Source organism: Molothrus aeneus, chromosome 7, assembly GCF_037042795.1.
Source record: "Molothrus aeneus isolate 106 chromosome 7, BPBGC_Maene_1.0, whole genome shotgun sequence".
NCBI lineage: Eukaryota > Metazoa > Chordata > Aves > Passeriformes > Icteridae > Molothrus > Molothrus aeneus.
In genome coordinates, this window is record NC_089652.1 from 24249014 (window position 1) to 24272865 (window position 23852).

At 50.6% G+C, this 23852-nt stretch overlaps 1 protein-coding gene and 1 long non-coding RNA gene across 2 annotated transcripts in view; one reads left to right on the forward strand and one right to left on the reverse strand.

Annotated features, from left to right (window-relative positions):
• The window catches only part of LOC136558986 (uncharacterized), a 31524-nt gene extending 29374 nt beyond the window's left edge, over nucleotides 1-2150 (reverse strand). Inside the window, exon 1 of the long non-coding RNA XR_010783947.1 lies at nucleotides 2105-2150. This is a non-coding gene — a long non-coding RNA (uncharacterized lncRNA). The remainder of the gene's footprint in view (nucleotides 1-2104) is intronic.
• On the forward strand, nucleotides 1437-23852 carry IGFBP5 (insulin like growth factor binding protein 5). The gene is made up of 4 exons (XM_066553825.1): nucleotides 1437-1802; nucleotides 18672-18898; nucleotides 19063-19182; nucleotides 19542-23852. Exons 1-4 carry the CDS (start codon nucleotides 1472-1474, stop codon nucleotides 19671-19673), a joined length of 810 nt encoding a protein of 269 aa, XP_066409922.1. The 5' UTR covers nucleotides 1437-1471; the 3' UTR covers nucleotides 19674-23852.

Here is a 23852-nt window from a genome sequence, read left to right on the forward strand (position 1 = left end):
GCTCCCAGCCCGCCGTGGGCTCCGCACCCCACCAGCACAGCGCACAGCACCTACCATCAGCCCCTGCTAACTCAATCTCCCTCTTCCTCTCCAAACTCAGAGCCCTGACCTCTCCCATCCAGACTCCCTGCAGCCCAAGCTGCCCTGCAACCCAACGGCAACCACTTTGCTGCTTTTTTTTTTTCTTAAACCGTGAAGATCTGAACTTCCCCCCCACCCCCCGCCTTCCAGTCCTCGGCTTCCCCTTCCCCCTCCTCCTCCCCTTGTCTCTCCTCATAATATTATCCTTGATCACTGCCCGGGGTTTGAAGCCCAGAAGTCAGGAGCTGCGCACCCCACCCCCACGGCCCGAGCGCGCACTGATAGGGCCCTCGCTGCTGGCACCTAGTCAAGCTGAGGTGTCACTGGGATCTCAAATTGCAGCGAGGGGCTGGCAGGCAGCCAGAGGCAGTCTATTTAAAAGACAGCCTGTTCTGCAGTATTCAGTCTCTTTAGAAACTTCTCCAGGGGAAAAGTGTTGGGAGATCTACAAAGTGGATTTTTTTTCCTCTTTTTTTTTCCTTTCCCCCTGATTTTTTACCGCTCCTCTGCCGACTTTGCAACAAAACACTCCAACTTTGCAGAAAACTTTTTTTTTTTCACTCTTTTGGTCTTTTTTTTTTCTTTGCAAATCTTGGAAGAGGAAAGCGGGAGAGTTGAACAGAGCCGATCGAAACACAACTTTGCTTCATACCAAGCTTCCCAGCAGCTCGCTGCGTCGGGAGAGACTTTTCCTCCTGCAGAAGAAGAGGGAGGGGAGGGGAGCTTTGCATCCCCTCTTCCTTCTCCTGCGTTTTCTTTTTTTTTTTTTTTCCTTTTGACTGCTTTGATGCATTATTAGCAGGACACTGGTTTTCAAGGAACTTTGCTCCCTTCCCAACCTGCCTCCTCCCAGCCCTTTGGGAAGAGTGTGTGTGTGCGCGTGAGTGAGCGACTGTGTGAAATCGCCGTCCCACCTCCCCAAACACCCCTGCTCCCCCACGCCTCCCCCCTGCAACCTGTAGGCTGTGCAACCCCTGCAGGCTTCGCTCTCTTTCCCCCCGTCCTTCCCTCCCTCTTTTTTGCGCTCCCGCGGATCGCGGTGCGAATTCCCCCTTTCGAGGCGAGAAAAAGCTGAAAGGATAAACGGGGGGGGAGAAAAAAAAAGACAAAAAAAGGAATTCTAGACGTCCCCCCTCTCCCAGCGCCAAAAGAAAAGCAGGAGGGTCTCGCACCCCGAGAATAACCCCCAGAGTGGGGCGCCTACAAGCAGGGGCTGCGCTTTCCTTTTTGAATTTTATTTTTTAAAATTCTTTAATTTTTTCTTATATTTTTTTTCCTTTTTTCCTTTTTTTCCTTTTTTTTTTTTTGGCCCCCGAAGGGGCAAGCGGAAAGCCAGCGCCGCCCGCTCCCGGCAGCCCCCCGCGCCCCGTCCCGCAGCATCCCCGCCGCGATGCTGCTGCGGCTCCTGGTGCTGCTGGGCGCCTGCCCGGGGCTGTCGCGGTGCCTGGGCTCCTTCGTGCAGTGCGAGCCCTGCGACGCCAAGGCGCTGTCGCTCTGCCCGCCGTCGCCGCTGGGCTGCGAGCTGGTGAAGGAGCCGGGCTGCGGCTGCTGCCTCACCTGCGCCCTGCCCGCCGGGCAGCCCTGCGGCGTCTACACCGAGCGCTGCGCCCGCGGGCTGCGCTGCCTCCCGCGCCAGGGCGAGGAGAAGCCGCTGCACGCCCTGCTCCACGGCACCGCCGTCTGCCTCAGCGAGAAGAGCTACCGCGAGCAAGCCAAGGCCGGTGAGTGACCCCGATCCTCCATCCGCAGCTCTCCCGGATGCTTATCCGCCCTGCCGGCTCCTTTTCCATCTTTCCGCCTGCTTTTTCCACCCCACCGCCAGCTCCCGGCTGCGTTTTCCCTCGTTCCGGGTGCTCTTCCATGACCCTCCGCTTGCTTTTCCGTCTTTCCGGCTCCCTTTCCATCTTTCCGCTTGCTTTTCTGCTCCCTCCCACTGGCTGCTCTTCCCTGCCCCCGCCGCTGCTTTCCCATCCCGCCGGCTGCTTTTCCATCTTCCCAGGTGCTTTTCCATGCTCCCACTTACTTTGCCGCCTTCCCGGCTACTTTTCCATCTTTCCGCCCGGTTTTCCATCCCCCCTCCCCCCCTCCCCCGCCGTGTGCTTTTTCGCCTTCCCGGCTCCTCCATTCCCCTGCACCACCAGCAGCTGCTTTTCCATCTTTGTGGCTACTTTTCTGCCTTTCTGCCTGACTTTTCTCTTTCACACAATTACACACCCTGGCTGCTGTTCCATCTTTCTAGCTATTTCCCCATTCTCTCTCCTCCCCACCCCCTCCACGAACTTTTCCAAGCCCCCAGTTGCTTTTCCATCATTTCTGTCTGCTTCTCCACCACCACCACCACCACTTCTCCCGCTGCTCTTTCACCCCTCCTATTGCTTTTCCACCTTCCCAGCTACTTTCACATCTTTCTAGATGTTCTTCCATCCACACCCACAGTTGCTTTTCCATCTTTGTGGGTACATTGCCATCCCCCTAGCTGTTCTTCCATGCCCCCTGCCACTTTTCCCATCCTTCCTTCCATCTGTGCTCTGGTCAAACCTCCTGTTGCATCATCTCACAGCCCCCACCCTGCCTTCCATCACTGCCTCTTGATTGTCCCATCTCCAGTGGAAGGGTTTTCTTTCCCCACTTCCCAGATGCACCCTTTTAGTCACAACTGCATCCCAGTCCTTCCCCAGTTGCATCCTTTGCATCTTTCCTGCATCCCTGTCTTCAACCCTCTCTCTGACAACTTTCTATCACCATATCCTCCACCTTGCTCTGGGGCCCAAGCTGATCTCTGCAGATTGAAGTAGAGAGGAGAGCAGGGCATCTCCTTTCAACCAGCAGCCCGTTCCCAAAGTCCTCAGCCACCCCCAGGTTTGTTGCTCTGCCTCACACTTCCTCCTTGGAATCACTACAGCCTGCTCTTTCTGTCTGCCAGCTGCTGGACATCTTTGTTGGGCAATGGGCTTTAAATCAGGGAGATGAAGAGAGCAGGTGCATTAGGGACAGGATCTGCGTTTGCAGAAAATAATGCTGGTGTGGCTAATAATGGGCAAGAACAGGTTAAAAGCAAGCATGAAGGCGAGCATGGCAGCACCAGTGCAAGGCCAAGCTTCTGAAATGTTTGTACCTTGCACGTGACAAAAGCATGAAAGAAAGTGCTCCTTCATTTTGACACTCATTTCACTCCCATTTCTGGATCCTGTAGCTCATGTGAGGACAGATTCCCTGTATTCCTCCAAATACATCCGTATTTCTGCCACAGTGTGAAGGGAGGTAGGGAGGGTGTCTGCATGTCCAGGAGACCACTTGGCAAAAAAAAAAAATCAAAAAAACCAGAAACCCTCACTTTTTCTGGTCCATGAAACGGTCATTTCTACTTGTCAGCAAGCGTCTGCTTATACCCATGCAACGGGAATCCGTTTTTCCTTTCTAGCACCTAATAAATTGTGATGCTTTTATTATTTTTCCCCTTTGCTGCTTGCAGGCAGTGGTTGCGTTGCTACGCACCATCCTTCAGAGCAAAACCAAATTCTGTGTGTAATAACTTCCCCCCTCCCTCGAATGACATCAGATGTCCAAACTCCCTTTAATCAGCTAGAAACAGCAAAGCTGAGCTTGGTTTTTTGAAGAGCAGCTGTAAGATAGGAGGGTTGGGAGCTGACCTGCACAGGGAGCAGAGGGTGAGGCCAGGAGCCACGTTCCTGCTGGGGAGCCCAGGAAGCTGGGCAGTAACCGCTGTCAGCAGAGATAGGCCAAGTATCCCGGAGTGCGTCATCCTGGTGTTTATTTACTCTGCACGTGTGTGTGCGTGGCCGGGGGCAGGCAGTGTGGCTGGGAAGGCAAAGCCATGCAGCTGAAACCCAGCAGGAGAGCAGGGCCCATTCCCCGTGCCTGTGCTGAGGGTGCCCCATTCAGGCACCTGAAGAAGCTTTGGCGCTCGGCTCCCAGCATGAATATCCTTCCGTTTCACCTGCCTCGCACTTCCCAAGGAAACTGGTCCTTTAGCAGGTGCTTTGTGTGAAAACTTTTAACCCTTGTAATTCCACTCCTTTTGATTTTCTTGGGATTCAACACCCATTGAATGAGCAAGGAGAGGGACAGGAAAGCGGTGGCAGGTTTGTCGTGCAAACCAACCCTGTGGCACTACCTGCACTTCCAGTTTGGACTCCCCAAGTGCCGCAGGGGCCTCTTTTCGACAGGCTTTGTTCGCAGACAGCAGATGAGCCTGCATTGGAAAGGCTGCTGCAAGAAGCCACAGGAGACCAGAAGGCTCCTCTTGAGATTTATGCAATTGCAAATAGAAATAAAAAATAAATCAGGAATTCCTGAGGATGGGAGAGGGGAAAAAAAAAGTCACTTGGTATTCGACTGGTAGTGTGTGAGAACAAAGTATATTTTCATAGGCATGTTTCTAAGCAACAGGGCAAGAAAAGAAATTAAGTTTGACTTGAACTTTCTGGCCTCTGCCAGTTTGGCCAGCAGCACAGGGACCGTGCACTGGGAAAGCTGGCCTGGCCCTCCCATCTATCAATGACCAAAATTGGCCCTGAGCTGCGAACTGCTGAGAAAAAATCAGCACTCTGCAAAATAAACTATGTGACAGTGGTGAGGACTAGATCAAACTACATTTCTATCTATTTCTGCCCTCGTGCTGGCCAAGTTTAAAATTGCAGATGCTTTCCTCCTTATGGACAAGGTAGAAATGCATTGAGCAGCACTGCAAGAGCCAGAGCCTGGGAGGCCAGGCTTAGCTCTCCTGTAGAGCAGATGTCTTGCCTGGGGACATGATGCTTGCAGGTAGCATGCCTCAGTTTCTTCATATGGATGCTGGGCAGTGGTACTGAGGAATGCCAGAGGTTATGAGCAGAATGTCCTCCTGGTTTGTTCAGAAGTCTGAAATGAAAGCAAGTGTGGGATTAAAGAGCCTTAGTAGGACTTGTTTTAAGTAGATGGATATTTAGGTATTGACAGGATGGTCCCTGTAGTCCTTCCTCCCACAACAGTCAGACACTGTCCTTTACTTAAAGCCAAACATCACGTCTGCAATTGACTGTTCCTGGTAAAAAAAACATGAATGAGCTTCATTTATGGCACAGGCTGCAGGATTCTGGGTTTTCTCTGTTTTGTTTAGGCTTCCTTTGAAATATACCATGTCTTTCCATTTTTCTCCCCTGTGCTCCTGCCAGACTTCCTCCTGCTGAGACAGCAAGGTCAGGCTGAGCACCAGGGAGCGGAGGGCACAGATTGGAGCCTGCTGCCCTAAAAACGCTCATGGAAAAACAAAGGTTGTCAAATATTTCCTTCTCTCTCATTCCTGCCCTCTTTCTAGAAAGCGAGCAAGACTTGGCAAGTTTCCTTATGAAACCGTGAGCCAACGATAACCAGGAGGGGAAAGGGGAGGGTTTGCAGAATTAGCCCTAAGAAAATCATCTTTGCAGCGTCAGCTGAAAGGTGGAGGAGGAGGAGTGCTGCCGAGCACAGATTTCCTGCAGCAGCTTGTGTTTGGTGCTGTCCTTTGTTGCTCCCCAACACATTTTCCCCCACCCCATTCCCCCTTCCCATACTCGCCTGCTCCGCATTTGGGGATGTGGGGCTTCAGGGGTGAGCAGAGGGGATGTGGGGAGGCAGGTGGGCAGCTCCATGCCGAGCTCCGGGGTGAGGGTGAGGGCAGGGGTCATGGGAGCAGGGATGCGCTGGCTTGTGCACATGTCACTGCGGGAGGGACCCGGCTGGTGCGAGCCGCACGTCCATTGTGCAAAGCAGCTCCGAGCTGTCAAGGTGAAAGCTAGTATCAACAGGCCTGCCAAACCTCAGACAACAAACAGGAAAATCTCCATTTTTTCTTTTGATCTGGAGTTTCAATAACAATATATTTAAAAAAAAAAATAGACGGAGAGTGAAATCCATCAGGTGCCAGCAAGAGAGCTGGGTTTCTGCGGTGTGTGTGTGTACGGGGGAGGAAGGGATAGGGTGGTTCAAACAGGAAAGGAGGGGCCTTGGCTGGAAGGATTTTTCGGCAGCCTGGTTTCTAAGGAAGGAGAGAGAATATTAAATAGTTGATCCAAATGAAATTCCTGCCGAGTGCCAGCAGAGATCACCGGAGAAAAGACGTGGCTCTGTGCGTGCGTGCGTGCGTGCATGAGTGATAGAGCTGGCCCCGAGCTTCCACACAGCCCTGGACCCGCTCCAGGTGAGTGCAGGGAGCCCCTCCAGAGCTTGCACCACCACAGCGGAGAGCAGGGGCTGCTCTCAAACGGGGGCCTCCGCAAACTTGAGGGATGCTGGAGGAGGCCATTGTGCCTCCTTGTGTCACACTTAAGCAGCAGCAGCAGCATCCTGAGCCCAGATGATCGTCGCGGCTTTGGCACGTCAGTGACTTGAGCACAGTCATGTGCGACTGGAAGCGTTTGCTTCACTGCGGGGTGTCCCCTCCCGCTTGACAAAAGGGGGCAGGAAAGACTGGGTACCTTCTGTGCCAGCTTCAGGACATCCCCCAGAGTCTCCTGTGTCTTAGCTGGTCACACGTGTCGGGGCAGAGGGGGAGGAAGAGGAGGAGAGGCGGCGCCCGGCGCTGCCGCACACGGAGCGCGGTGCTCTGCTTCCTCCTAACGACGGCTGGAAGCGCTGCTCGCCCGGGCCCGGGAGCCGCAGATGCAGCAGCAGCGCTTCCCTAACCTCTTCATGCAGACTGAAAATCCTGGGAGCAGCCTGGGAAGGGTGGCGGGAACCTCATCCCCTCCGGGGCTTGCCGTCCTCCTCTCAGCTGGGTGAGCCGCTAAGAACAGTTGTAGCTCGTTTCCCTGTGCTAACTCTCGGGACAGATAAAAGCGCCCATGGCACAGCAAACCCTGCCCCCTTTTTAATTTTTTTTCTTTTTTTTTTTTTTTTTAACCTAAGCACTTAGTAGTGCAAATTCAAAGCCAGACGTTAAGTGGAGAATTTGTCTGGAACACACCTGCCCCTCGATGTGGGCTGCAGAGCAGCAATATTAATATGCACAGGGAAGATATGCGTGTGAGCATATGCACACACGTACCCGTGTTCACACGCCCACACACGCCTGCATAAACATTTAATGTGTGCAAGCACACACACGGAGCATTCCTGTTTCTGGAGGCAGAATGGTTTCCAGGCAGCACACACAAACCTCTCTTAGATGCAGGGGTTCTGGTTATGACTGGCACATCATATTTTGCCATGAAGATCAGATACTGGCATACAGATCAGCCTATCCTCTCCTCCCACTGAGGGCTCAGAAATGAGATGCACCAGGTGAGCATATCAAACAATAGGAGGTGAGGAAGGAGATAGATGCAAGATCTATCCTCCTCTCAGCCAGCTGTGTGGATCCAAACTCACCCCCTCTGTTTGGAGGTGGCTTGTGTTTTCTGGCTAGACTAAGATAAGACACTGAGAGATTTCTTGAGGGCAAATTTTCCCATGTCAAACAAGCAAATTCTTCCCAGCGAAGGTGTGAATTTTTGCCTTGCACATGACAACCAGTCCACCTGCCAGGGCAGTGGTCGCTGGTGTCATAGGTGGAAGGAGATGGCGCCAAGGGCACTGAAGTCTCTGTGATCCTGCAAACTTCTGCATGCCAGGGAGCAACAACTGGCATTCAGGAAAGTGTGAAAGAAGAACTGAAATGGGAAAAAATGGCACATTTGCTGAAATGCAGCAACTGAGGGCAGGAGAAACAGCTTCCAGCACTGAGCAGAGGAAGCTACAGGACCCAAAGACATGATGCATGCAGAGGTCAGAGATGATCCAAAGATCATCTTTAGCCTGTGTGAACTCACTGGCAGTCAGCCTGATAACCACCTAGTTGTTTATAAGGAGGCTTTTTACAGGGAAAAAATAGATACTGTCTGTTTATCATCAGGACTGGAATAGCCAAAAGTCTGAGGAGGCTCTGCTGGTGAGAAGGAGAGGGATACCTGACCCCCCATGCTGGAATCCCCTAAGACCTGGCCCACTGGGTCCAGTGAGCCTGAGCCTCCACACTGGGTCTCCCCAGGGTGATACACAGGGCAAGGACAGGGAGTGGGGGAACAGCTGTGCCAGCATTCCTGGATCCTGGGGCTGCCCATTTAAGATCACTGGGTACAGTTCATGATTCATGCCTCAGGTCATCCTGGAAGGGTCCCATCATATCTGGTGACATCCCCCATCCTCTTACCATTCAACCCCCACAAGACACTGTGTTCCTTCAGCTGTGTAGCCAAGGCAACTCTCAGCAAGATGTTGTTTTTGAGGTGGCTCTTTGATGCTAGTGATCTGAGAGGACCCCTTAGTGTTCATGTCAATCCACTGCTTGAAGTTCATCTCAGCAGGAGCCAGCATAATGTGTTTGCAGAAATTTGGGGCTCTTGGTGATTTGCTGTGAGCAAATTTGCTCTCAAGGAATCCATTTCTCAGCATGTTTTGGTAAGTCTTCTGTCTGTGATGTTTCCAGGACATGTGTGAGAGAGACTCTGGTCAACAGATTAAACTTTGAGCAGGCATGTTAAATTTATCCTTGTGAAGTCAGTGGGCATTTCTTGTTTGCATGTGCACAAGGCCTTGCTCTCACTATTGCCCTTATTCTCCAGACCCCTCTGATATTCCCAGCATTTTTCATTGTACCTCCACCTCGGTGGTACTGTCTCTTCTATGCAGAATGTGGGAATGGGGGGTCAATATCTCCCCCAGAAAACTGGCACTCTGTTCCCTGTTAGCCTGGCGGACCTTGATCCTGGAGGATGCTGAGCACCTTTCCTCTAGGGCCAAAGAATCAAAGGCTTTTGGGCACCTCTCCCCTCGGTGGGAACCAGCTGCCTCAGTCCTCGAAGGACTGTGGGGCCAGAGCAAAGGCTGTTGGCTCTGGTAGGGCTGGAGAGCTCTTGGCAGCTTTGAGCCTGGAGGGGTGTTGTTGCAGTTTGGTTTGTTTGCTTGTTGGATGGACACAGCTGGCTTGATGATGGAGATAATTGTTATGTTGATGGAGATGAGTTGTCTGGTTGCTATTTAAGGGCAAGAAAGATATCCTGACAGATACTTAGGGAAATGATTGCCTAGCTAAACAGAAGAAGGAATGTTTCTTAAAGGTAACTTTGGGGGCAAAGTTGGCTAATATTCATAATTCTTTTTTTGTAGAAAAACAGTAGAAATATTTTATTTTTCCAAATACAGATGGGATTCATCAGAGGACAATTAAATCAACAGAGTCATTTATTATTCATGCTTAAGAAATCAGATGTTATGTGTTAGACTAATGATGAAAATCTGTAATTAAATAAGCCAGTGAAAACTATGGAACCTGGCTTTCACTTCCTAATTTAAAGAACATGCTGGAAAAGAAGAAAAGTTTTACTAGGAAAAAATTGCAGAAGAATTGTCTTATGCCTGTCCTATAGCTGTCCAGCAGTCACTTATGCTGCTGCCACAACTACATGTCTTAAGATATTATTACATTTCTTAAGGTGTTATTACATGTCGTAAGATATTTTATCTAAATACAAAGTGACATACAGTCATACTCTTACTTGTGTGTCCTTCTTTCCTGATGAAATAGTAGCTGTGGGTGAAATTTTACTGCATCATTTCATAACCATTTCAGTGGCCAGTTATTTGATTTTGTAAAAGCAGCAGTGGCCTGAGGTTGCAGGAGAAACAACAAAGTGCAACAAGGATTTTACCATTCCAGAAAGGCTCTAGATCTGTGACAAAGGGTGGTCAGTTGTCTTTCATGGAATTTCAGACCCCAAAATGAAGGTCTGTACCCTTTTGTCTATCAAGATGCCCACGGGGATTTTTTAGCATTCAGAAGCATCTTTGCATTGTGTTGGACCAAAAGAAATTGCTAATGTATGCAGCGGTACAGGGTGGAAAATGGCTAAGAGAGGCAAGAGTCACCCATTAGGATCAAGCTTGGGCAAATTTCTCCTTATCAATATTGTCTGAGTGTGAATGTCAAGCTTCTGGTATTTTTTGTGGTCCTACTTAGGTGGACTGAGAGATTAAATAACATCCAGGCCTACTGCAGGCAAAGGCTTTCTGAGAGAGGGAGCCATTAAGAAAGGAGTCCTGAGGGCAGAGGTTGGAAATTTCATCCCTCAGAGGTGGTAATAGTCAGGATGGACGGTACATGTGATGATGTGTCATCTGGTGCTGACACAGAGATGAGCAATGGATGATCTCACACAGCTTTTCCATCTGGTTTAAGGCAAAACTGTGAAAGTGAGGCTGAAGGCCTAGAAGTTAATCCAGGCTAGGCTGGAACTTGCAATCACAGCTGCACACCTGAAATACTTTTGGTGTTGTTAACAGTTCTTGTCCAACACCTCACACAGGTGCATCTCCACGCTCCACCTTGATGGGCCTTTTCCTGTCTCTTTGTGATGAGCAAGGGACAAGCATCCTGGCAGCACCTGCTTTTATGTCCAGATTTCTTGATGTCTCATGTATATTGGTACCACTCTTCACCTGAGTTTTAAAGATAAGCCCCACGGAGTCCAGGAGGGCAAATTACTTATTCCTTCTCCCTGGTTACACTTCCTCCACTGCTGATGCTGAGCTACCTGCATCCAAAAAGTCCCCCTGCCTGCTTGTTTTTCATGCAATAATGACAGCTGATGGACACATCACACCTCCTTCATTTCTGTGGGCACAGGAAGATATTTTCCACGTCATCTCAGGTGGTCAGATGATCAAAAAACTTCTTGTTTTCATTCAGAAAACCTTAAAGCATGTGTGTTCTCATCTTTTTGTCACAAATAAGCCCCCTGGAGAAACTGTTGGTAAACAATTCAATGATGCCTTGCAGGAGGTAAACCAGATTTTTCTCACCCTTAGATAGGGTGAGACTGTCATGCAGTCTCCTCTGAGTTTTTCTCTTTTAATCTTTCCTGCTCTTAGTTTCTTGGCAGCTTGGTATGGGTTTTGCCTCCTTTATTGCAACCAATGAAATCTGCTGCTCGGGTGGATTTATTGGAAAAGATGCGAGACTAAGAAAGTCTGAATTACTTCATCCTTTCCAGGAAGGAAGAATATGTCTTGGTCACTCTGATATTGAAAGATGATTTATTTTGATTTCTGTGGGTCATAATTCAGCTCTCAGCTTCTTCTGCAGTTTCAACATATGGAATGGTGAACATCTGCAGTCTCCAGATGATGTGAAGGAAATACGTTTTATCTTCCTATCATCAGTGCATCAGCAACAGGAGCTTCTTGATATAAATCTAATCCTGCAATACTTCCTTCCCCTCCACTTGCCAGTTCAGTTCTCTGGAAGATAACTTTGTTCAGGAAATGTCAGGCTGATATAAGCAGCTATCTAGCAACAGAGTGTCTGCAATTTTGCAAGATGGTGCACATCAGCATCGTTTAATTGAAATGGATGGACGTTTGCTCATCATCTTACTGGAGGGTGAAAGTCTGGAAAGTTTCCCAATTCTTTTATTGGTTAGACATTTTGGGCTCTCTCTTGGACAGAAATCATCGTCATGAGAACCCAGTCTCTGGCTATGCTGCCTGTTGACTCAGACTGTCACCAGGTCTTGGTGTGTCTTGTATGTGCATTGTAAACTCCCACACCTGCATGGAGAACTGATTGTAAACAGATTTGGGAAGTCCTTGGAAAGAGACAAAGACAACACCTGTTCAGCCACAGTCTTTATTGTTACATCTCAAGGCAGCATCAGTCTAGCCCACCAGCTGGTGCCCAGCTTGGCTCTTCCAGCCCAGCATGAGTGCTTGGAGACTGCTGAACTAACAGCTAGCAATGTGTAGGGAAGGAGCTTCCATCATGAAGCTCCCCATATCCAAACCTGCTTTTCTCCTTGCTCTACAGAGTTACTCTCAGAGAGTTTTATTTTGTGACTGCAGTAAAGTAGGGCAGCTCAGGAAAGTACCATGTGCACATAGCAACACAGATCCTTCCTTAAGCTTCCAGTTCCCATAGCTGTACCTCTCCCACCTCCGTGGCATTTGCTGGCACTGCGAAGTCATGCTGACCCAGAGATCCACTCCTACAGATAGCTCCTGCACTTCCAGAGCAGACCAAAACATGAGCTGGTTCCCTTGAGAGCTCCTTTCCCACATGCTGAGCTGCATTTCTCCCCCATCCGGCTCTGTATGAGGACACAGAGGTCATCAGGATGATGATCTTCCTTTCCCATGAATCCTGTGTGAACCTGGGGGCAGCCCAAGCACCTGATATTCACGCTCTGCAGGTGAGCCCTGGCTGATACAGCAGAATCTGTATCCACAGGTTTCTGCTGAGGAGACATTAATCACCTGAGAAAGAGCTGGTCTTCCAGGCTAGTTCAGCAAAGCCCAAACAATTACTTTAAAAAAAAAATTTAAAATGTCATGGAATAGCACATCCCTCTGCCATCAGTGCTTGTTCTCTGAGGCTCTTCAGGTATTCTTGAGCAGTTCCCAAGCATCCTCCTGGCTCTCGGCTTAGGGAAATGAAGATAAGTTCTAGCCTTCCAAGCCAACTCTATGAAGCTTTTCCATCTCTTCTCTGAGCTTGGCCTTACTGATCCATATCCTTCCCTTAAATGTGTCTCAGTGGAACAAGGCAGTGAGGTTTCATCAACTTCCACCATGTTGTCACAGGGGTATAGGATACTGGAATACCCTGGGGCCCCTCTTCCAAAAGCTTGTGTGGCTTTTGAGCCATGGACTGATTGGATTCTGATCATCTGTCTTTGGTAGGTGACTGGGTGTGGTGGGGCAGAGTGGGTGTTTCTGGGAGCACTTCAGAGTGCTTTGACTGCTAAATACTTCCTTCCACACTCTGCAAATCACAAAAGTGTTTTGCTGCCTTTGGCAGGTATTGAAGTTCCTAATTACCAGGCATGAAATAGGGTCTGTGTTTTCTTACTACTGCTCCTGTGTCTGTAAAACAGCATGGCTCATGGGAACTACATCACAGGCTTCAAGGGGACCAAGACTGAAGAGGTGGTGGAGTTACCTTTCTTAACTTCAGACCTTTGGAGGCCTAAGTGTGATCACTGGAGTCACAGTAGGGGATACTGGACTTTAGTTCCACCCTAAAATCATAACCCAAGCCAGATGATGGGGCTGGTCACAATTTGGAGGGTGCAGCATCTCTGCAATGACTTACACATGGAGTTTGGCCATCCAGAACACCTCAGTGTTAGCATTTGGGTGTTATGTGACATAGATTTAAGTGTCCGTTGCACGTTGCTGAGACTTGTGAGAGGTGGGGTGGCAGTCCCAGCAGAGCTGCTGTTATTCTGTCCTTCTTGGTGTGTGGTGTCTCATTTGAGACTCTCATCACCTGCAAGCATTACCAGCATGCTCCCTCGCCAGTCCCTGCCAGACAGACTGCACCGGCTTGATGCCAAGACCTCACCAAAGCACAAAAGTTCGTTCAAAGTCCAAGGCACATTGCAGCTGGCTCTCCAGCAGACAACACCCTGGGCTAGTGAAGGAACTGGCTGGAGCCTCCATCCTCAGCCCTGGCTGCTCCGGCTCCAGTGGGTGCCAGATGGCCTCGGGCTGGGCTGCCTGAGCTCACTGCCTGACCTCAGCTGGGCGGTGGTCTCAGCAGTGACCCCAGCACAGGCACAGCGCCTGGGCCGCTCACTGACCACCCCAGCAGGGCTGGGGGCTGTCACCACCACACTGGGGGCTGTGCCTGCAACGGGAATGTCAGCAAGCTGTTGTTCATTAGGCGGGTGAGAGCTCCTGGGCTTCTGCCTGGGCTGAGTCTGGTGGCCTCTGGGGAGCTCAGGAATGCTTTTGCTCAGTTGTACTCTCCAGCTGCCAAAGGGTGCAAGATGAGATGACTCTCCTCTCTTTGCATCTCTTCCCTGCCTGCATTATCCCTTCCCTGCCTGCATCTTGAGAATGCAAACACAGTGGCTGTCTCTGTGTGCTGACCACGAAGGAGGAATTTTTATTTTCCCATCATGGCCACAGGTGCAAGTCTAGGTCAGGGACGAATTTGCCTGCCAGTACCAGGAAGTTTTGATGTAGGCCAAGCATGTCCCCTCCTCCGGAGTGGGCAACAAATGGGGAGTTCAGCTGGGGAAAATATTCAGGATTTTTTCCAGCCAGGTACCTAAGAATAGAATTCCTGTATAAGCCCCATATGCAATGAGCATCTCTGAACAGGGATGGCTGAGTTTGGGGAAGAGGAAGGACTGGACAAATTCTCAGAGTCTCCACAAGTGACATTTTTGTTGTTCCTGTGCTAGAGGTTTAACTGAGATCCCCATTAAGTCTTTCTTCAACACCTTCCTGCTTAAGTGGTGTATTATGTTAGTGCCTATGCTGTAAATAATAATGATCATGATAATAATCAAGAGGGCTGTTTAGCAGGGTTGTGCTGTGGTTGTGCATGTACTGCTTCAGTGCATGTGGCTTTTGGGGATGGTGTTGAACAGGACAGCAAGTCCTCTAGCAGTGGGCTGTGGCTGTAACGAGCACGGTTCATTAAGAGCAGCAGTCAATAGATCCTTTCTGCCAGAAACCAATGAAAATGTGTTACAAAAATTTGAGCCTCCCAGCCATTTGGAAAAAGTTCTGTGTTCCACTCTGTAATGTCAGCAGGCAGGGATGCAGTGTTCCCACACACTCTGCTCCCCCATGTGAGCGCACCCACCACCTTATGGGTCACATGGGTCCAAAGCATCTGAAGCCAGGAGCACCAGGCTGGGTTTTGATGCGGGGCAGAATGATGTGTAGTCTGCTCTGGGTGGTATCTCTTAAGGACAGCAGGCAGCCAGACAGGAGCAATTTGTGGCTTCCCAGAAACAGTGCCTGGTATTTTGCTACTCCCCTTCCCTTCTGCAAGGAATGGTTGGAAATGATTCCTGTTAGGGAGTTTCCACTGGCTAGCCTGGCATGGGGAGAAGACACTGTGCCTCAGCCCAGGGCATAGGACATCCCATGCTCTGCTGTGGGTATTTTCTACGTCCCAGGGCTCATCAACAGCACAGTCATTTTGGCCTGGCTTGGGTCAAGAGCCTTTCCAGATGCTTGCCCGTTTTTCCCTGGGCAAGAGTGGATCAGACCATACATGAAGCCATGGAGTGGCTCTGAGCTGAGTTCAGTCTCCTGCCTTGGCTGTAGGGGCAACATCCCTTTGAGGTGGCTTCAGTCCATGTATCACCTCCAAGCTAGCCAAGCATCCTCAGCTTGGCTAGCAATGTCATTCTTTTGTGTCATTTTTCTGTGCCAGTAAGCTTGGGACCTCTAGTGAGAGGTGGTCCCCTCCTGTGTTGTGGGGAGAAGGAATGGAGCTATGCAAGCCACCCACCTTCTGTTTCCCACTGTCCCTCATCTGGGGACACCGTGAGTAGGGCCTGCCTGGCCATGCCCTAAGCCCACAGGAGTGCAGCGTGCTTTGCCCATGCCTTGTGTCCCCAGACAGGCAGCTGTGCCTCTGCAGGTGCCACCAGGCTGGCAGGCAGATGGGAGTAGGCGGGAAGGGGCTGTGTGGCAGGCCAGAACCTGACAGTGAGGGAGGAGGGAACTCCAGCCTGAACTCCTTCCTGAGTCTTCCACACAAGTTGGGCTCATTTGGTGAAACTGGGCGTTGCTCCTGCCAGCATCTCCTCAGGCATGGAGGAACAGTGGTGCCAAATGCTGCCTGCCATGAGCCAGCCTGGGGGCAGACAGAGGGTAATGAATGAGCTGGTGGGTGAGGATGGGCAGGTGGGTGCAGGAGCTCTGGGGATGCTGATGTGAGTGTCTGGTCTGGCAGCAGTGGGCAGCTGCAGGTTAAGGTGGATGGTCCAGCCAGGAAGAAGGAGAGGAGCTGCATGGGTGCTGCATGCCCCAGCTCTGCCTTTCCCTCTCCTCTTGGCACTGGGAGGGCCCTTTACCAGCTGCCCAGAGCTTGTCAGGAGTTTCTGTGAGAGTCCTCTGCCCTTCAGTTTGCCAAAATTGGCTTGTTAGAAGTAGGGGTTGCATCAGCCTTCTTGCTGAAGGAAATTAGGCTATAAAAAACATAAGAGGATGGAGGAAAGGGATCCCTTCAAGGCATCCATGGAGTTATCACTGGGATATAAAAACCCAAACTAGACACCACTGCTGAGTCACAGATGAAGGAGTCCCATCACTTCTAATCCTTGTTGTATGACATCCCAAGCATATGTTCCTACTTGAGGGGGAGCACATGCATGCCAGGGAGAGCGAAGGGGGTCAGTTCTAGGTGCTTTTCCAGCCCTGCAGAAGGCACCAGACTTGGATTGGGATCTGGGCAGCTTTTAGTGCACATCAGTTATCTCCAGGAGCACAGGGCTCCTGTGAATCCCATGTATCCTTGCTGAAAGGGCTCCACACTAGTCCACACTAGTGGCTTGCCGGCAGCTTGCAGGGAGAGGAGGGATAAGGTGCTTGCAAGAGGGTAAAGCTGCTGACCATGTGAGCAGTCTGAGCTGCTGCAGACACCCATTGCATGCTGAGTTCTGGGGACTGGACACCCTGTACTGTTTTTCAGACTGAATCCTCACTGCTTTGTATCCTTTATTTGTTAGGATTGCCCTAAGAAGCTGTGCCTCAGTTATTTGTTATTGCGGAGGTAATGAGTTGTGCCTCTCCTGTGTTACTGGGGGTTTGCCAGCACCAATGTGAAACTTCCCTTCATTAGTGTAGGGCAGCCCAGGGAGGTACTCTGGCAGCGCCTTCTCCAGCCCTGGATGTGGGTGCCAGAGGGGATTCCTGGGACAGAACACTGCGTGTTTCACTGCTATGAGAAGGGCTTAGTCACTGCAGATGCCTCTGTTCTTCTTTCAGACCTTGAGTTGCTAGAATATCTTTTGAGGCAAAGGATGTACTTCAGCTGCACCTTGTATTGTTTCACTCTCTGGGGAGTAATTTCCAGTTTACTCAGTTTCTTCTCTATCCCCTGTCTGTCATCCTCTTAGAGTAGAGGAGCCCTGATCTGTGCAGGCAGTTGAGTCCTGCAACAAGGAATAAAACCCCAAGCATATAGGCATCATGGGGTAAAATGGCAAAATTATCCCATCGTGGGGAGCCACATGAGTCCTGGGGATGGTACAGGGGATTTTTTATGTTGCTCTTGGCAGTTAGGAGGGTGTAGAGTTGGGGATGCTCATCCAGTGCCGTTCTTGTGGAAACAAAAAAAACAAAGGGCCACTTTAATAAATAAGTGGCCATGAAAAACTTTCAGATTTTTGCTGGGAGAGTGCAAGGTCCCCTTGGCAAGGAGGAATAGGAGACTTCTACCTGTGGTTGGCTTGGGCACCCAGTGACACTCAGTCACCTCCAAACCCCCCAGCTGAGGTGTGTGTGACAGTCTGGCACTGCCATCTGCCACTAAGCATCTCGTCTGTCCCCCCCACTGGGCATCCTCAGGCATCCCTGGGCAGCAGTGGCATCCTCTTCACCTTTGTCCCTCCTAGTGCTGCATCTGGGCTCCACAGGGAGCAGTCAGTCTGCAGAAAGAATCCTGCTTGCCTTGTTGGGGGCGTATATCTGCTTTTATTTTAATCCCTGAGCCTTTTTCCCTCCTGTAGGAGGGGGTGATCTGGGTTCACTGGCATAGAAATTGCAAGAGATGCTGTTCAGGGACAAATTTCAGCTACTCTGATGCTTTCTTTCTGCTGCAGTGAGTTTCCTCATGGTCACTTTCTGGTCCCAGCACGGACTTGTCATCAACAACACCAGACAGCTGGGGACCCAGGGGTCAGGAGACCAGGAACCTCAGGACCTTTAAACTGTATTCAAATTTAGTCAAGAAATAACCCTTTTTCACTCTGGTGGTTGTACTAAATGTCACAAGTCATCTAAGTTTAGACTGTCCCCAGCTTGCTCCTATATATAACTGCTCAGGGCTCCTGACTGCATCTTGCCAGCAGAGGTTGTGCTGGGGGGTCTACAGGAAGATGGGTGCCATGGACAGAACCTAAACATGTTCCCCTTTTGCTGTCAGTACCATCAATGGCAGTCAGGCAGCATTACTTGGCAGTGTTACCCTTGGCTTTGCTGGCTGCTGGGTGTGTGTCAGCAGATGGGAGCTGGTTTGATCCCATGAGTGGGGCTGCAAGCTGAGGACCCTGGAGATCCAGCACTTGTCAGCCGCATCTTTGGTATCACTGCTGAAATGTCTGCCCAGCCACGTGGTGGCTGTGCTGTGTGATTGACCTTGGCCTTGGAATTGTCTCATCTTCAAGCATTCCTGGCTTGTGCTCTTGCCTTCTTAAGGCAGGGTGAAGTATGAACTCGTCACTTAATCCTCTCAGCATGGATAAACAGAGGCTTCTCTGTCTCATTTATGTGTCACCTGGCCCTGGAGGTAGGATGACCCTCATACTGGTCTTTTTCCACAAAAAAACAATGATGGCCCTTGTATGTAGAAATGCATCCTAGACCTCTGACTCCTCCTAGACAGCTTCCTGTCCCGAGCTCAGAGGTCACACAAAAACCTTGTGAAGTCCCACACAGTGGGATAAAGGCAGGGCTGTAGGCAGCAGCTGAGAAAGGGATTCCTTCAGTTATTTGTTCTCATCCTGCCTGGTCCAAAGCTCTTTCTGGGGTTGGACAGGAGGGTCTCTGTGCAAAAGCAAGCCCGATTCATCTCACAGAGACATGACAGTTTGGTACTCCATCCCTTGCAGAACGGGAGTCACGGGAGCACGAGGAGCCGACCACATCGGAGATGACAGAGGAGACCTACCCACCCAAGGCTTACCGGCCCAAGCATGGGCGCCTCTCTGAGCTCAAGGCTGAAGCCCTGAAGAAGGACCGCCGGAAGAAGCTGACCCTGGCAAAGTTTGTGGGCATGGCTGAGAACACGGCTCACCCTCGTGTGGTTATCCCCGAGCTCCGGCAGGAGTTTGAGCTGGTGGGTGCCTTCACCTTCCCTCCATGAGGCTCCCATGGGAAGGTGACTGTGGAGGGCTTTTACCCCTAGGAAATGGGTCCTAGTTGTGGGGGGACCTGGGGGCTTTTGCAGCTGGAAGGTTCTGTGAGGTGCTCCCCTTCTCACATTTATCTCCCTGCGCGCAGGGCCCGTGCCGCAGGCACATGGAGGCATCCCTGCAGGAGCTGAAGAGTAGCCAGCGGATGGTCCCCCGCGCTGTCCACCTCCCCAACTGTGACCGCAAGGGCTTCTACAAGAGGAAGCAGGTAAGATGTTCCCCACCCAGGAAGGCTTTTCTCTGCCACTGCCCTGGGTGGGAAGGATGGAGGTTTTTCCTTTGCTGGGTTAGTCTGGGTGTTGCTGCAAGCACCTCCAGACACATTTGGTGGTGGGTGGCCTTGCTGATGGCTCCAAGTGCCATCTGGCTTGAAGCAAGCATCCTGAAGGAGCTGGTCAGGGAGGGGGAAAAGTCAGAGAGCCCTGGGCTGGGGGAGTGCTGAAAGCAGAGAGCAGGAGATGGGGATTGCATTGCTGGTGTGAAACGGCCGAGGCCTGGTCCCCAGGGAGGGAGCTACACAGCGTCTGGTGGCTCATTTCTGATCTCTGCCCTTGGGTGTCTCCCCAGTGCAAGCCCTCCCGGGGCCGGAAGCGTGGGTTGTGTTGGTGTGTGGACAAGTATGGCATGAAGCTGCCGGGGACTGACTTCCTGAGCGGAGACCTGCAGTGTCACGCGTTCGACAGCAGCAATGTGGAGTGAAGCCACATCCCCTCCCTCCGCCCCATCACTATCTATCCAGACTCCCTTCCACCCTCCCCTCCGCACCTCCCCACGCCCCGGGACTCCGATTCCTTTCATCTCATGTAAGACGAAAAAAGAAAGGAAAAGAAAAAAGAGAAAGGAAGAAAAATGAAAAAAACAGAAAGGGAGAGAAGGAAAGAAAGAAAGGAGAGAAGGAAAGGAAAAGTAAAAAGAGAGAAAAGAAAGAAAAAAGAGAAAAGAAAAAGGAAAATTAAAAAAGAGAAGAAAAGAGAAAAAAGAGAAAAGAAAGAAGAGAAAAGGAAAAAAGAGAAGAGAGAAAAATAAACCCTGAAGAAACTGAGGACTCGGAATCTACAATAGCCTTTTGACAACAAGGACTCAGCAAGGAAAGGATAGAGCCAGAGACAAACCAGCCATGGCCACTCTGCCATCCTGCACCTCTCCCCAACGCTGCCTGCACCCCTCTGCCACAAGCAGAGGTCACCCTGATGTAGGAAGCTCTCCAAGTTGCTGATTCTCCAGTACGGGTTTTGGGCAGGTTCATTTTTATTTTTATATTTTTTTCATGTTAGCTAGTTGATTTTTGAAGGGTCTTGAGAGAAAATCTTGTGGCCACCAGCGTTCCCCTTGCAGTCCTCCAGAGTGTCCTCCCCATGTTGCTGGGACTCACTTGAGTTGATTTCCATCTCAAATGACTGCCCCCAATCCAGGCAGATTTCAGCAAGGGAGGAGACATGGGACTGTTCACTTTGTGTCTGGAGATAAGCTGGGGAGGGAAACACAGATCCTGCAACAGCACAAATACCCCCAGAAAGTATCTGTGGACTTCAAAAAAAATTATCACAGAAGGAAATACAGTCTCCCCTGTCCAGTTCATCTTGATTGGAAGGTCAGAAATTTTCTTGGACAAGCAGGACTGGCCTTTGTCCATCCAGGTGTGAAAGTGTTCGTCACCTGCATGCATTTGTGTGTGCATTGATGTGGCTTTCCCTCCTTGCAACGCTTCACCTTGAATTCTGGAGGTTTCAATGTAATATGCAATTGGGGGATATGCTGCCCCTCTCAAAAACAAATAATGACCTGCTGGATTAAGCACAGAAGCAGAGTTATGGAGGAGCATCGGTGCCTGTGGAATCACGGCCTCATCAACTCTGAGGACTGCATCACTGTTCAGACTGAAGTATCCCTACATGGAGACAGGGGAATCAGGGCCAAAATTCTTCACCACCCTTTGCCACCACAAAGACGACCAACTATGGAGTTTTGTTTTTTTTTTTTTTTTTTTTTTACACAGCCTAAAATGTGGTTTGCTCCAGGGGGGGAAAGCCCCTAAACCTCCAGTTTGTTTCATCTTGGTTTTTTGTTAAGGCCGGTTTATAGCTTTCCCCGTGGGTAGGAAAACACCATCCTTTTGCATTGAGGATACTGCTCATGTTGCCACGGCTGGTTCCCATGACCCTGCAGTAAGATCCTGTGATGGGCCCTTGCCTTTAACCCGGGGCCCAGCTCCTTGTTGAGTGACAGCAGCCACTGCACCATGGAGACCCACTGCCTTGGGCATGCTGGGACAGCCCTCGGCTGCCTTCCTAACTCATTTCTTGTTTTTAACATTTGCATTTGATTTTGGGACTCTCGCTTCTTGCTTATCCCTGACAAGGGTCTCCACGATGTTGGTGCTGGGAGGAGATCCTGCAGTGAATGGAAGGAAAGAAAGGAAAGGGAGCTGTGGGGTCTGGGTGCTGTGGTGGGGAAACACACCCGCTGGGAACCACATCCTACTGCCACGGCTGGAGGTGGCAGCCAGCACTGGCCAAAGGACACAGCAGATCTCAGGTGGAAGGTTCCTGAACCCCCATATCCCTTTCAGCTTCCTGGACCTGGGCAGAGAAAATTGGAGGTCCACAGCACCACTGGAGCCCCACCAGTGGGGATGGGACAAGGGAGTTCTGGTGAAGGCTTCTTGCCATCACAGGTTGGGAGCCCTCCTAGCCTCTTGTGAGATGACATTACTCCCCTAAGCATCCCGTGGGCTCCCCACCAGGACGTTACCCTGATGGAGGGCAGGACTGGACACCTGTGGTTATTTCCCTCCAAATGACAGTGGGAGCAAGTTTTGCCTATGGACTTCCACGGAGATGCAGCAGAACACATTTTGTCCTGAGGACAAAGCACCTTCCCATGTTGGAAAGAAGGAAGTGTGCTACCAGTGTAGATGTGCCCCCAAAAAAGCCTGTTGGAATGGGGTAATTCCATGTTGTTGGAAGGGAGCATGGTGGGGGCTGAGAGAGGGACCCCTCCAGGCTCTGCAGGGCTGATGGAGCAGGGTTGGCTTAACCAGAGTGGTGGATTAATGCTGGGGTGCAAGTGGAGTGAAGAATGGGGTGAAGACAGCAGGAGGAGCTTGTGCTAACCCCAAGGGCCACTGGACACCATTGTTGACACTGTCCGCTTGCTGATCCCTGTGCAAACCCTCCTGACTGTCATAGGCCAGTACCACCTTTCCCAGGACCCTTCCTTCCTTCTCTCTTCCTCTTTCTTGCTTTTTTTTTAATTTGTTTGGTTTTTTTTTGTTTAATTTCCCAAAACTTGAAAGCCTTCGGCTGCAGAGAAAGGAGACGTGCCCCTGGGGTGGGATGGGAAGGGCACCAGACCCCCATGGACCTTGCATTTTGGCCAGGATGCTTTTTGCAGGGTGAGGGTCAGCTCACAGGGCCCCACAGTGGTGTCACAAAGAGGCCACCATAGACACTGGAAGGGACACAGGGCGATGCTGCGTCCTCTCCCTACCAAGCAAGTCTACGTGGCCCTGGGAGCCCAGAGTACCAAAATCCATCCCACACAGCCTCCCTCACCCCTGCACACCCCATGCTGGGATGGCATTGCCTGTCCTGTCCCCACAAACCTGGGGGAAAGGATGATGGACATTTGGGGTGCACCACCCTCACCCCCCAGATCACCTCGGCTCCCTGGACGGGGCACCAGGTGACCCCCCCAGCTGCCCACTCCCTTAAGGATCCCCAGCAGGACGAGGCTGTTTACAGGCTGCACTAATATTTAGGACCGGGGTTGGAGCCTGGGTTGGGCTGGGATTGAGAGTGACTTCAGGAGGGCTTGGTCACCCTCCGGGGTGGCAGTGATGAGGTGCTCCCATTCTCAGCACCCAGCAGCACCCTCTGCATTTAGGATGAGAGAACCAGAAGGGGCAGATTTGGAAGCTGGGGAGGGTTGAGGCACACCAGGAGATGCTGGCAATTTGTGCATTGGGGGGCCATGAGGCTCCGGGGTCTCTGGCTACGGTATTTGTGCTGAGCCCACGTTGGTGTCTAGGATGCGAGCTGGGAAGGAAGGAGAGGACAAGGATGGCTCAGGACAGCCCTTCCACCACATCTGCCCAGGGAACGGCGCTCAGTGGCTGGGCTACCCCTTGTCTGTACTGCAGTGGACTTCGAAAACCACTAGTACAAGAGCATTTTGCACTATTTCTCCGCTCTCTCCCCCCTTCCCCTTTTCTCCGCCTTCCCCATGAAAATTCTTTGCTGTTGGTTTCGTTTTCTTTTTTTTTTTTGTTTTGTTTTGTTTTGTTGTCATTGTTGATTTTTTTTTCCCCCAAATGGAGCATTGTATATTTAAAGAACTGTCAGTTCACCTCGCTTCCAGACCGCTGTCCTGGCCCTGGCTAGGATCCCTGCCTGCTGTGGCCCCCTCCCCAGCCCCACCAGCCACCGCCACTGCCACCGGGACAGACGTCACCACGCACGTTACCCACCGTTGTAACACAGTTGTTAAAACACACCAGATTCCGAGTTTCCTGCCTGGTTTTTATCTTTAAGCAATACTCACTACACATTTTACGGTAGCTTTTTATAGCTTTACATACATACGGTAGCTCTGTTGTTTTGTTTTGGTTTTGTTGTTTTGTTTTTTTTTTTTCCAGTAAACAAGAAATACTCATAATCTTACTGGTGGGAAAAAAAAAAGCAGTTTGTGAAAAACTGACAATGGAAGAAGAGCTTAATGCTCTGTTTAGCATTTTGTACTTAAAAAAAAAATCTCACATTTTATTAAAAAGTGAAGATTGCTGTATACTATTTATTCAACTTATAATTTATGTTACTCTTTGATCTTTGTCTTTTCTCATGACAAAGCATTTATTTAATAAAGTTATGCATTCAGTTA

What these genes read in the sequence shown, in the direction of transcription:
- IGFBP5 (XM_066553825.1), top strand. Translation starts at nt 1,472, where the DNA reads ATGCTGCTGCGGCTCCTGGTGCTGCTGGGCGCCTGCCCGGGGCTGTCG. An exon ending in CCGCGAGCAAGCCAAGGCCG is followed by an intron (nt 1,803 to 18,671) that starts GTGAGTGACCCC and finishes CATCCCTTGCAG; the next exon opens with AACGGGAGTCACGGGAGCAC. An exon ending in GCTTCTACAAGAGGAAGCAG is followed by an intron (nt 19,183 to 19,541) that starts GTAAGATGTTCC and finishes GTGTCTCCCCAG; the next exon opens with TGCAAGCCCTCCCGGGGCCG.